This window comes from Alosa alosa, chromosome 14 (assembly GCF_017589495.1).
Source record: "Alosa alosa isolate M-15738 ecotype Scorff River chromosome 14, AALO_Geno_1.1, whole genome shotgun sequence".
Lineage (NCBI taxonomy): Eukaryota > Metazoa > Chordata > Actinopteri > Clupeiformes > Clupeidae > Alosa > Alosa alosa.
The window spans coordinates 24,069,718-24,083,762 of NC_063202.1; the positions used below are offsets into that span (position 1 = coordinate 24,069,718).

A 14,045-nucleotide genomic window follows, 5' to 3' on the forward strand; every position below is an offset into this window, starting at 1 on the left:
GCAAGGGCCTTTTGGGTGACTTGAACCTCTGTGTGCATTTGCACTGTGGGCAGCACAACTGGAACATGGTGGGATAATTTGGGACACAGGGATTGCAGTCATTAGGCAGGCTTTGGCAGGCTTATACGCAAGGGCTAGTCGCAGAGCAACACCAGTTAGCTCATTATACCGTTTGTTCATCAGCTCATTTAACATCAATTTAGGGCACATGGATCATTCTATCTATTGGAACAAAGCGTGGTTTCATACATTAGTGTATGGTGGAATAATAAGAGCATGTTTACCATTAAAGTATGATATGGAATCGGGGGAATCAGGGGAGCTGTGGTATGGTATGGAATTGGGGAAAACTGTAGATTAAAGTATGGTATGGAATCGGGAGAAGCTGTGTAGTACACTGCTGCAGCATCTGGCCACATTTGGGTCTGACTACCCCCTGACCACCTGACTCGAGGTCATTTTTTGATCCCACCCCCATCTCTCTCTCTCTCTCGCATTCACTTCCTGACAATCCCTGTCAAATAAGGGCAACCCCTCCCCTGCACTTGGGATGACACATTTGGGAGACAATTTGTTTTCGATTTTTAACATTGCATTTCTAGAATAGTGGAAACTAGCTTTCCTCGTCAAATACACTATGTACACTTAACTCAAGCCAAGCCCCTCAGTATAGCTACTTTATGCTTGGGTAGATCTCACAGACCACTCCAGACATAGTGTGATATCTACCTATGACAGGTGATGAGTTTTTAAAGCTGGCTATATGATTTGTCCTTAGCTAGAGTGAATTGAGTGATGTCTCTCATAGATGATGTCCTCCTCTAGAAAGGCTTCACTCAGTTGTTCCTGCACTTGGAATGTGTGTGTGTGTGTGTGTGTGAGAGAGAGTGAGTGTGTGTGTGTACATATATGATGAAGGGATGTGTGTCTGGGTACTGATAAAACAGGCCTAAAATATTTATTTTTATTTATCGTATTTTACATATTACCACTTTTACGTAGTCCCTGTACACCACCCCACACTTGGCTCTTTTCCATTAAAGACCAGGGCTGACCCAAAGCTTTTCCCCGCTCTTAAACATCGGTGCGTGGCCTCTGTGTTGTTTCCATAAAGAGCTTTAACATCAGGGACATTAGTTAACATTTTCCAGAAACTTCTAAACAGTGCGTAGCAATGACACCACGAGCATACGTCAAATTAATTACAAGGACATTTAAACAAGTCATGAAATTGTAAGAAGCAGTATCCTTAATTCTTTTGCGAAGATTATTATATGTAGATCATTTTTCTTCACACAACTAAGCATTTCTGTTGCTAGGCAACCCTAAACAAATGCTTCTACCAAAGATCCTTGATTACTAGCAGATCAAAGATCCTTGATTAATAGCTCCGCTTTAACCCTCTCTGCTTCTAGTGTGTTTTTACATTTCTCCGGGTTTATTGTTGCATCGTATTCCATTCCAAAAGTCCATGGTTTAGCCCTGATTCGACCGTGCCCTTCTCCCGTCCGGCCTCAATCATAGAAATAGAAAAAGTCAGAAGCTTTACCCCATAGTGAAAAGAGCCAATTGTTTGTGTGTGTGTGTGTGTGTGTGTGTGTGTGTGGCTTCTGGCCCCCATATGTGATTTGCATTGTAGGGGGTTAGACTAGACCTGCAGCAGTGTCAGGGACTCAGGGATAAACCCATTAAAATCAGATGACCACACCATTACAACTCTTAAGTCCTTCACCTCAGCATTGTGGGCCTTAGTCCAAAGAAGAGCCCACTGATGGAGTCTACCAGTCACTTCCCTTTAACACATAGCCTTAACCGCTGAGATGAGAGTATGAGAGTTCAGCATGTCTCTCAGTTTCTCTCTCTCTCTCTCGCTCTCTGTTGCAAAAACACACACACTGAAACACTGAAAAGGCACTACTGTTTTTTTTAGACAGTAGTTAATTGAATTTGTATTAGTTAATTGGATAAAGAGTGGATTTCAGCAAGGAATCAGATTCAATGAATGGAATGACTACAAGAAAGTTATCAGCGATAATTAATACCTATTTAAAGATTATGTATTGTTTATTCGTAAGTCACATAATCCCATAACCATAAATAAAATGTCCTACCAGCTGTTTAAGTGCACTACCAACTCACATAATGGCAGTTGTATGCAGTAGGTAGTTAGTGCAGTTGGTTGTCATTATCAGCTGCAATACACTGAGTGCTTCAGGGAGAGAAGACGTCACCATCATGAGCAGTCATACCCTGAGAGAAGGTTCATCTTCCCTTTCAGTGGAAACGTCACCTTATTGTGAACTGTGCATCAGCACGTTACATAACCCAGTGCTCTTGAAATGCAGCATGTCATGGTCCACACGACTGCATGGGCAAACACAACAGGGGCACACACACACACACACACTCACTCAAGTACACATGCAGATTCACACTCACATACACAAGCACACACACACTCACTCAAGTACACATGCAGATACACACTCACATACACACACACACACACAAGCAAATACACACTCACATACACGCACACATACTCTTACGTATACATGCAGATACACTCACTCACATACACACACACACACACGTACACAGATGGAAACAACATGCTGACAACCTCTCAAGGTATTGATGTAACCTAAGCTCTTCATGGTGAGCTGGAGGGAACAGAGAGAGTGTGTACATAAGAGAGACTGCCAGTCTGTGTATGTGTGTGTGTCTGAATGCATGCTTGTTTATACCTGTGTGTGTGTATCTGTCTCTTTGTATGTGTGTGTGTGTGTGTGTGTGTGTGTGTGTATCTGTCTCTTTGTATGTGTGTGTATCTGTCTCTTTGTATGTGTGTGTCTCTTTGTATGTGTGTGTGTGTGTGTGTGTGTGTGTGTGTGTGTGTGTGTGTGTGTGTGTGTGTGTCAGATAAGAGGCGGGGGTACTCCCTCTCCTCTCCCCAGCCAGATGGATGTGTCCTATAGAAAGTAAAGGAGGCCGTTGGCAGGACGAGTAAAGGGAATGAAGGCCTCTGCTATTTACGGCCTGCTGAGGGTCCCTGTGGCGTGGAGGGCTGGGCCTGGGCCGGGGAATATTGGCCAACACTGAGATCACCAGGGTTATCTCAGGGCAAAGGAGCCATTACAAATACATCAGCATCACCACCATCATCACAACCACCACAACAACATCATCAACAAAAACCACAACAACAACAACAACATCAGAGGTGCCTTCACTGTTCTTTTTATGCTTTAGTAAATCTTAAGCTCTGTAATTAGTTTTTGCAGTAACACTTTTGTGTATTGGAATGTAGAGAGGTATATTGTGAAATATGTATCTTTATGAGATGTGATGCCCAATCCTGTGAGTAGTAGTAGGAGTGGTGGTAGTAGTATTTAAGCTACCTGGATAAATAACGTCTGACAGACAATGAGCTACTAAACCGTCCATGGGAAATGTATGGAATATTATGGTGCAAAACTATGAGATGATGAGAGCATGCAAAAGTATTGTGAGGGAAAGCACATCAAACCTAGCCTGGCGGGCCATCCTATATCATTGAAATGTACAGTCTGGAATCGACCCATTCACCTCGCTTAATCCAAGGGGCGGGCAGAGAATTGTCTTTCAAACTGCCTAGGCATGCAATAGGCCAGCGCTACGACCAATCAGAACAAAGAGCAGGATGACGCCAATGCCGATTCAAACAACCGCCTTCGTCGCTTTATAGCCACCTTCCCTTGTTGTTCACCACGAGGGACTGTCGCCATCCTGTTAAGCCCGCCTTAAGACTCTCTAACAAAATAGAGCACTGTGATTGGATGACGTCCACGGCGTCAGCCAATAGAAATCCCTATGGTTTGCTACTAGACGTACAGGCTGAGCAAATTAATTTGCCGCCGCTAGGGTGCGTCTAGATTTCTAGGCTATATCAAATCAACACTACGGGCACTATTTTGACTGTCTGAAATGCATGGACTGAAGCATATGGTTTAAGCACATTTAGGGCGTGTCCAGTCCAAATTTGCTAGTTTGATGGCACAATAAGTGATCAGACGGCAAGTGCATTGTTCAAAAGGGTTGTTCTTATGTTTCTTCATTAGTCATGGGTGTGTTTTGGGCATCAAAATGACCACCTTGGAAGTTCTAGTAGTTTTTAAAAAGTGAGCGCATCTCTGCACAAGGAATCTGCACACGAGACAGTGTATGCAATACCAGGGTTCCACTGAAGCTCGCTTTGCTAAAATGTGTGTGTGTGACAAGCATCAACACTCGCCTAGTATTTGAACACATAGGCAACAACAAAACAAAGTCTTACACTTAGTTATTAACTTTCACTATTGACTGACAAGGGGTTACGGGGTTAGCATAGGGCTCCATGACACTGGGGGCTCCACCTGTTGAGTCTAGTCAGTAGTGGCGAAAAAAAGTGGTTTACTTCCATGTGATGACATGCCCCACAGGATTGTACTTTAGCCGTTAGCCATGTGATGACATGCCCCACAGGATCATACTGTAGCTGTTAGCCATTGCCGGTATTAGCGTGCTAGTTACATACTGCACCAATTCTCATTGTGTTTGTCCCTACTGAAAGTTTGGGCCTAAATACATCAACAAATAGGGCTAAGGTTGAGTGTGCCTTTAAGATAAAGTGGAGCGTAATCTCCCCTGAATCCAAACAATCTGGAGAGGCCTCAGACCAGGTGGTGATGCTGTAGTTAATGACTATGGCATGCTGACAGCAGCTTCTCAGAGGATGTGGGCAGAGGCGGCTTCAGTGGTACATATTCACATCCACTCACCCCTAAGAGGAGTTTGGGGGATGGTGATGGGTTGAGTGGTACACATTCACATCCACTCACCCCTAAGAGGAGTTTGGGGGATGGTGTTGGGTTGAGTGGTACACATTCACATCCACTCACCCCTAAGAGGAGTTTGGGGGATGGTGTTGGGTTGAGTGGTACACATTCACATCCACTCACCCCTAAGAGGAGTTTGGGGGATGGTGTTGGGTTGAGTGGTACACATTCACAACCACTCACCCCTAAGAGGAGTTTGGGGGATGGTGTTGGGTTGAGTGGTACACATTCACATCCACTCACCCCTAAGAGGAGTTTGGGGGATGGTGTTGGGTTTGAGGTCCTCGTGAAGGATGGAGAAAGTGGCTGTCAGTTCTTGCAAATATAGTATTGTTTGTTCCAAAAGAAGGAAAGGCAGTGAATGTGTGAAAGCCTGACATGATGCCTAACAGCCTGTGTTAACTCAAGACATGTGCGCCCACAAACTGATTGAGCAGAATGTCAGAGCATCACTACTGGGTGCAGAGACAGCCTGCCTTTAGCTACCTCCAGCATCTTGGAGCTTCCAATGAGCTGTCAGTGATGACTGATCTAGTATGAGTCTAAAAGCACTGAGCACTGTATAAATAAAATTGGAAAAATTGGAAATATATGAAATAAAATTATCTTTGGCCAATCTGCACCTGGCCTACAGGGAGTCTAACAGTCATGGGTCTGAACCTGGCCTAGAGGAGGTCCAACAGTCATGGGTCTGAACTTGAGCTCAGTTTCCAACAGCATTGTAAGCCTGAGTAGTTTGTGAAGTCCCTCTTACAAACGTCTTACGATTTTCAGACCATTTCCCGAAGCCATCGTTGCTTAAGAACATCGTACAAACACTCACAAATTTACGAGAGATCCCGAGTAGTCATAGATGGTCAATATAACTCTCCACTAGTCGTAATATTACTAATCGAACTTTGAAAGCAGAGTGTGCTGTACTCGTCGGCGCATATGTACAGAAGGCTGAACAGGAGCGGGTCTGGCCTGGGTTTGGCACGGGTCTGGGTTGGATCTGTCTAGAGTTGATACGGCCCTGTCTAGTGTTGATTCATACGAGCGGTAAACATTGATGTCTACCTCACTGGTCTCTCAAATGCTGAGGAGAAAGCAACTGGTACGGCTCTGTTTACTGGGAATTACCGGTATGTCAGAAATATGCTTTTGTCCCATCTAAATAATTCATTTGCATTCATAGCTGCAGACAGGATGCTAAAAATAACAGTGATGAATCTTAAATGTGGGCTGATGACATGGGCGTGTGAGGGGGGGCAGTGGGTGTACTGTATCAGCAGTCATGCCCTCAGTCCACACTCTCTCACACACACACACAAACACACACATGTCCACCCCCTCCTTTCGGCACAGCGGGCACAGATGAGAAGAAAAAAACACTGAGCAGATGGCCAGGCATCTACGTGCTGCTCACTGGCTTCAGAAAACATGACTCGGACGAGTGTGTGTGTGTGAAGTCCGTGTGTGTGCATGCAAAAGTGTGTATTACTGTGTGTGTGTGTGTGTGTGTGTGTGAGTGCATGTGTATTGTATGTGTTTTAGTGTGAGTGTATTCCATGCGAGGAAAAGGCGATGCACAGGAACACACAGCCTGACTGCTACAGTCTCCTGGTCGGCCTTTCACTGTTACCATAGCAACCAACCGGAGATGCTGCCTCCCAGAGAAATGGAACAAACACTCGGAACCGCGTGCCACACCCTACCACCCCCCCCTCTCTTTCTCTCTCACACACACACACACACACACACACACACAAACACAGGACTCGCCTGTCTTATCATTAGTAAAGCATATTTAACATTTAACAGACACATATGCATATATACAAACAACACTACCCTGTCTTACAAAAAAAGCATCCACACAAAATAAAGACATGCACATAAACTATTGTCTCATTTACAAACACATTTACATTTCTGCACATAAACTATTGTATCATTTACAAACACATTTACATTTCTGCACTGTCTCTCTACTGCCTGTATATCATAACCACACATATACACATACTCATCACCATCCTATCTTCCTTTCACAAAGAAAACATGAAACACACACACACACAGGATTAGCAAGGTAAAACACTAAGCACATGTTTATTCATAAATTCCAATATATTCCATAATGAATAAAACACAATACACTATTCTGTCACCTTACACACACACATAGACACACAATCAACACACATACACACACGCACAAAATCAACACACACACACACACAAGCCTATCGTCTATCTCACCTCTGAAATCTCACACGGTGCAGCGACTGTCACACAGAGACAGCTCTTACACAAAGGCTTCCATAGGCTACTTATCATTAATTCATGCATGGCTGAAATTATTATTTCAACCTACAGTATTTTATCATTTCATGAAAACCAGAGTAGAACACAGAGCGCTGCAACAAACACACACACACACACACACAAGAGGAGATATGAAGAGAGAGGCTTGGCGATGGCAGCAGGGTTATGCCACATTACAAAGCCAACTGGGTGTGTCCGTCATTTCTACACCATCTGAGCATGCACCCCCAAACACACACACACACACACACACACACACACATTGATACAGAGCATAGATTCAGAGTGGAAGAGACAGAAATAGGGGTGGAGAGATGAGGAGAGAGGTAACATCCACACAGACGAGAAACACAGACTGGCTAGAAGAGCAGAGAGAACAGAGAGATGTAGCCTACCGGAGAGAGAAAAAAACTGAACGGGGTTGGGGAGAGAAAACGAGAGAAAATGAGAGGGGGGGGGGGGTGGTATTTGAATAGACAACTCTGGTTCAGGGCCAGTGATGTTTGTTTCATGGCAACTTATTCTGTTGAATAACCATGGCAACAACATGGACATTTGGTGCTTTGAATGAAGCATTTGAGAGCATTCCAAATACCAAACACACACACACACACACATGCACACAATAGACACACAGAAACACACGGTCTTATAAAACATTTAAAAATAAAAGAAAAAGAGCAATCAAATGTAAATATTTGTATTTTATTAGACATGTAGTGATAAAAATCCAACCTATAGTTTGAAGAAACTAGACACAACATACTAGCTTTCATATCTGTAAAATCCTTTAGTTATCACAGCCTACATTTTATTCATGACTCGTTGTCATGTGTATGGTACTGTGGTGATTAAATTGATATTTACACGCACACGGTAAAATGGGTTGGGTGTTTTTGTCACCACTCTAGCCGTGGTAAGGTACTAAATAGGAGGAAATGCTGCCACCTGCTGGACGACTGAGGAGTAGAGAAGACGATTCATCTGCTTGTCATAATCTGTCTGGTTGTGGTTAAGGACCCAAATATCATCTCTCAGCCAATCAATATCAAGAGATACTTGTTGTACAGAAGGCCTAACCAATAACCACCTCTCTTGGCCAACCTATTCTTACACTGGCTGACACAGGGAGGCAAAACAAATGCTCAAATGTTTAACTTTTAATTTAACACTAACTTCAAGCTAGCTTTCAACTTTAATATTAACTTTACTATTACCATATTACTACCAAGATTCCCATTATCAATATAATATGTAATAAGATCACAAAAAAAATTAAAATAATATATGTAACATAATTCTAAGATTCAATTATGAAACCATTTGTAGTTATTATGAGTGCTACTGACATGGTGGTTCTGTTAGAGTTTTATTAGACTGAGCTTGTTTCATCGCTTCACTCACTGGGATCAAGTTAGCACTCAGCGGCCATCTTTAGTAGGACAGAGTCCTGTCCATCTCCTTGAAGTGGACACTGGTTCTGCTCCTGATCAACGAGCCTCTCGAGTCTGGAACAGTGACCAATCAACAGTCAGTGTTACTGTAATGTGACGCTACATTATGTAACATGGTATGGGGCATTTGGGTAGGCAAAATGGAACCTCAAAACCTCAGTAGAGTCTCTGTAAAGAGAACCACCCTCTGTATGAAAACCCTTTAAAGCTTTGCAGTAAGTACCGTGTCTACTAAGGATAAAGTTCCTATGCACAGCCTTCCAGGAGCTGGTGAGGTGCAATCGTCAATCAGATTAAAATAAAGTGAAGGATCACCGCACACTAGTGGATTTTCTTTGCTGGTTTTATTTTTCCATTCACTGAAAAATAAAACTAACACTGGTGGATTTTCTTTGCTGGTTTTATTTCACTGTTTTTACCGTGTCTACTCAATTAGATGTCTTAATGAGATAACCAGTAGAGGTACCGTATCTCCGCAATATTACACAGTGTCTGAAAGAAACACTAGAACACCTAATTAATGTGTTATGGAGTATCCCAGCAAGAGAACCAGTAGCAGCAGCTCTGTGTAGTTTCTTTACTTTCTTGCAATGTCTCAGTAGGTGAGGCATGGGAAAGTCAGTAAATGACTTCAGTGGTGTAATGGGATACCTCCACACACAGAGCACCTCATTAAGGGTACGTCTACACGAAACCGCCGGGTGAATTTTCTCTTACCGCTTTCACACCTGTAACGACACCGGTAAAGAAAAAACGTGCACACAGAGGTGTAACCGGCTAAATGTGCTGTAGTGCCAGACCAGTCGATGCTCTCCTTTCTCCTTTTATTTATTGTTGCTGAGACGCCATAACCTGCATTGGCAATAAGTTGATCTGTAGGTGGTGGTATGCGCCTGTAAGTGTAACCCGCCATTAACCCGAAAGAAGAAGAAGAAGACCAGTCGATGGCGCCGGCCGTGCATAAGCTTCACGTTTAATTCTCGTGAATCGTGTAGAAGAAGAAAACATTGTTGAAACAGTTTGTTAAGCAGTTGCATGAAATAAGGAGACTACAGACAATTCGGTTTTCAATTCAACTGTTAAACTAATAAAGTTCATTTTCAAGGTATGTGACTGCTATGTGAAATTTCAAATGCTTAGGCCTAGTCTACGCATTGCATTAGGTCTGAGCACCACTGGAGAAAAAATTTACATGCAGTAAGCTAATGTTTAATTAAGTTAAGCTAATATGTGCTTCTAACTTAGCCACAAAAGGCTGATAGGCTACATTGTGCACATAAATCATGACAGGGGAAAGAAAAAACATTTTAATATGATAAATAAATGGTTTGGTTTGTTTTGACAAGCAGCGTGTCAGGTCGAGTGCCGTGGCTGAGTTGAGAGGTGGGGCTATGTCGTCATAAAATTTACCTACAGGCGTCTACACGGCGAAAGTTAGCCGGCGCTTTCAAAAATTCCCACTTCGGAAGCCGGTTTCAAAAACTCTCGGTTACAGTCTCCTAAACTGCCGGCGTCGTGTACACGCAAGGCGTAACCGATAACAAAACCTCACCGGTTTCACAAAAAACAGCGTCGTGTAGACGGCCCCTAAAAGAGACCCTCAGTAGCAGGCTATCATTACTGGAGTGTTGCTCACCAGGCTGTGAGATGAAGGGGGAATCTGGACCCTGTGTGGACCGGCTGGACGAGGTGGATAGGCAAGCCGCACGCTCCCCCAGGGTGGGCTTCACACCGAAACGTTCTGGGGGACAGGACAGGACTGAGGTGAACAGAACATCTACATGTGTGACACGATGGCACATCCAGCACCTGTGTCTTCACGATATCTGCACAAATGACTTGCATGGATTGGTTGGAGTAGTGTCTGTTAAGTGCTCCTTTATTGTGACACCACCTGTGCCTATTTGTGGTGTGGGTCAAGGTGCTGGCAATTGATGACTGTTGTATGCAAGCTGTGAGTGAATGTGTGTGTTGCATATGTTTGTGTGTGTGTGTACTGTGTGAGTGTGTGTGTGAGTGTGTGTATGTGTGCATGTGTGGGTAGGCTTCAGCATGTGTTCATGTGCAGTATGTGTTCATGTCTGAGCCATCTTACTCGGATCCTGTAAGCGTTCCAGTCTCCTGTCCTCTAGGTGGCGCTGTACAATGGCCTGGATCTTGCCCTGGATGGTGTTAATGTTGGGCTCAGCTACCATCTCTGACTGTTGCAGGTTGTTCTTGATGGCCTTGGAGGCTGTGGAGCGCGCCACCATAGGAAGCTGCACCTGGTAGCCACGGTCAGAGAAGTCGACATCTCCCCCGAGCCACGTCTTCAACCTACAGGACAGGAAGTTGACAAAAGCAGCGGGGACCAAAGCAAGAGAAACTTTAATTAAATATATTTGAAGTCACTTGAAAATAAAAGCTAAAGCCCACTGCCAGATTATGTCTGTACTGTAGACATATTAACTTACTGTACTGTAGTGTACTTAAAACATGACAGAAAAACACCTTGAAGGAGTCATGCCATACACTTTTCATTCATTTTATAACATTGAGATGTTTTTGCAAAATCTATTCACCTGTCCATTATGACCATTGCCTTTCTATGGTCAGGGAAAGGAACAGTCGGTCTACAGGCAGGGAGGGAAACCGTCCACTTTGTAAAGCCCAGCACGTTCGTTTCCTAGTAGTCACGTCAATATACTTTATCAAAGCCAGCAAAAAATTCCTGTGGTATAACCCTTAGACCTTTGTGAAAAGGACATGACCAACGCCAACGGCATAGCTCTGTGCACACTGCGGGCAGCAGTGGTCCGCACGTGTAATGAGTTTAAACCTGTGGCCGTAGCACTTTTAGTAGAGTTTGGGAATTGGGATGGATCCATACTTATCAGGAGAGGGCTCTATCTTTCACCTTTCTCCCTCTGTTCTTGTCCTCTATAACAGCGGTCCCCAACCACAGGGCCGCAGGACATTCCTAACCGGGCCGTAGCCTACGACATGAGTTTAAAAAAATGCATGCAAACTAAACTAAATTTAATTAGCAATAAGGTCACTTTTTTACATGGCTTAGGCCTATATGCAGTTGTTTGATTGCACGCATGTTTGCATTTTGCAAGGTCTATTTTCTTACGTCTGTCTGTCCCGCCTTCAACACTTTTACATATTGCCTTCAGCGCTGCGCAGCCTCAGGTCAGCTCACTTCACTTGATCAGTTCTTGGCGAACAGTAGTGTCACACGAAGTTAGCTAAACTGCTAGAATGAGCAACAAAAAACAAGCATCTTTCGCAGGTCACTGGCCAGTGTTTGAGTTGCGAGAGCCGCTGCAGAGATTTCTTACAGAAAAAAAGTCAGCTGCACATTTTATGATGAGGACTGGGTGTCAAAACTCGCTTACCTGTGTGACATATTCGGGTTGCTTAATTACCTCAACCTGTCACTCCAGGGGAGAATGACGACTGTCTTTAAACTGGCAGATAAAGTCGCTGCATTTAAAGCCAAGCTTGATTTGTGCGGACGACGAGTGGACCGGTGTGTATTTGATATGTTCCAAACAGTAGTGGGGGTTTTGGGAGAGACTGAGGCAGGGCCCTTTCTCTCGCAGCTGGTGCGCGATCACCTTGTTGCGCTTTCAAATGAGTTTGAGCGTTACTTCCCATCCTCCAAACAAAGATCCACGGCAAACCAATGAGTGGGTCCGCAACCCATTTGTCAATATCCCGAATAGTCCTAACTTGTCAGCGCAGGAGGAAGAGCAGTTGATCGAAATTGCAAATGACGGTGGTCTTAAGAGTGTGTATAAGGAAACCTCTCTGGCGGTTTTTTGGATCAAAACCAAAGCAGAATATCCCGAGATAGCCGTAAAAGCGCTGAAAACGTTTCCCACCACGTATCGAGACCGGGTTTCCGGCAATGACTGCAACTAAGACCAAATTGCGCAATCGACTGGACTTTTCAAACACACTGAGGGTGTCACTGTCTTCCATCACCCCCAGATGGAAGCTTCTTGTTGCAGGGAAACAAGCAGGGCTCCCACTGATTATATTCGTAATGCACGTTTAGTTCCCATGTTTTGTTCCCATATTTTGTTAAGCATGTTTATAGATGTAGCTTCAAGTTGTTCAATATTCATAGTTCATATTGTTCAATTTTCACTTCTTCAAGTTCACGTTTTTCACAAGAGATCGTTACCTTCACTGTTCATACATAACTGGAGCTAGTTATTTTCAAGTAATGCATGCACAACACATATGGAACATGGAATGTTCCGGTCCGTGAATAAAAAATAGGAATCAAACCGGTCCATGGTACATAAAAGGTTGGGGACCCCGGCTCTATAACTCTCCCCATCCACTTCTATCCTCTTTCACCTCATACTGCCAGAGACAGCTGCTTTAAGGGTTGCCTATCTGACCCCCATTGCCCTTCCCGAAATGTTAATGGGTATGTTCAGATTCATGCAGAGGCTTACAGCGCTGGCTTAAAGCAAGGCATGGTGGACATAGAACACATCTGGTACTGTGAAGCCCAGCATGCACTGCTTTAAGCCAGTGCTGTAAGCGGCTACCTGAAGACGAACCCGCCCAATAGCACATGTGTTAAAGAGACTCCACCTACCGCCTGTGGGTCAAGATACTGTAGATCTCCTGCACCAGAAGCTCTGCAGCCCCTGGCTTGCAGTGAATGGTGCCATCTATGACCTCCTTTGGCAAAGGGATGTGTTGTCTCGTGAAAAACTTCAAATATAGAAACAATACAGGAAGTTAAAATATGTATTCTTTATGCGTATTGCATTCTACTTTGGTCAATTACATAAACACAAACTGCCAAATCCACACCAAAAGATTTCGTTTTCCCTTCTTCGTTTAATAGTCTCTGACGTTTAAGTTAACAGTGAGCCAAAGGAGGATGCGTTTGTCTCCCTCTCATACCCGTTCTATCTGGGCCCAGTTGCTGAGTTTGGCGGCCAGTGATGTCCCGTTGTCATACGAGTGCATGGTGAAATCCTCAGGATAGTACCAAGAAAAAATCTCAGCTACAAGGTAGCCATTGGAAAAGTCTCTGTAAAGATATCCATTTTGTTAACGTTATGTAGCACTATCCTGCGTAAATTAATAAAAGGCTACACTACCATGTCTAGCAAAACTGTGGAGCTGGCTATTTGGTCAGGTAAGCCTAGGCCTACTTCCAATCAAACATGGGCTAAATTAGGAAAATCCTTATCTAGCAAGGTTTGCTGCCTAGCTATCATCATCATAGATGAGCTATCATAATGTCAGCTAGCTAGCCAAGAACGTCAACAAACTCACCTGCGTACATTCTTTGGAGAAAAGGATAAATCAAGACTTTGCAACCATTTCAGAACTTCTCGAGGGAGCCCCGTCTTCTTAGGAGTTTGTGCATAAGCCATTGTGTCGCTTAAATTTAAGTAGCACTGTCAAC

At 43.9% G+C, this 14,045-nt stretch overlaps 1 protein-coding gene across 1 annotated transcript; it reads right to left on the reverse strand.

Moving 5' to 3' along the window:
• Window positions 1-7,857: 7,857 nt before the first annotated feature.
• Window positions 7,858-14,029, reverse strand: spata4 (spermatogenesis associated 4). The gene is made up of 6 exons (XM_048263182.1): window positions 13,913-14,029; window positions 13,535-13,664; window positions 13,221-13,339; window positions 10,716-10,936; window positions 10,257-10,361; window positions 7,858-8,674 (listed from the first exon to the last, which is right to left on the reverse strand). Exons 1-6 carry the CDS (start codon window positions 14,011-14,013, stop codon window positions 8,601-8,603), a joined length of 750 nt encoding a protein of 249 aa, XP_048119139.1. The 5' UTR covers window positions 14,014-14,029; the 3' UTR covers window positions 7,858-8,600.
• Between the last annotated feature and the right edge of the window lie 16 nt (window positions 14,030-14,045).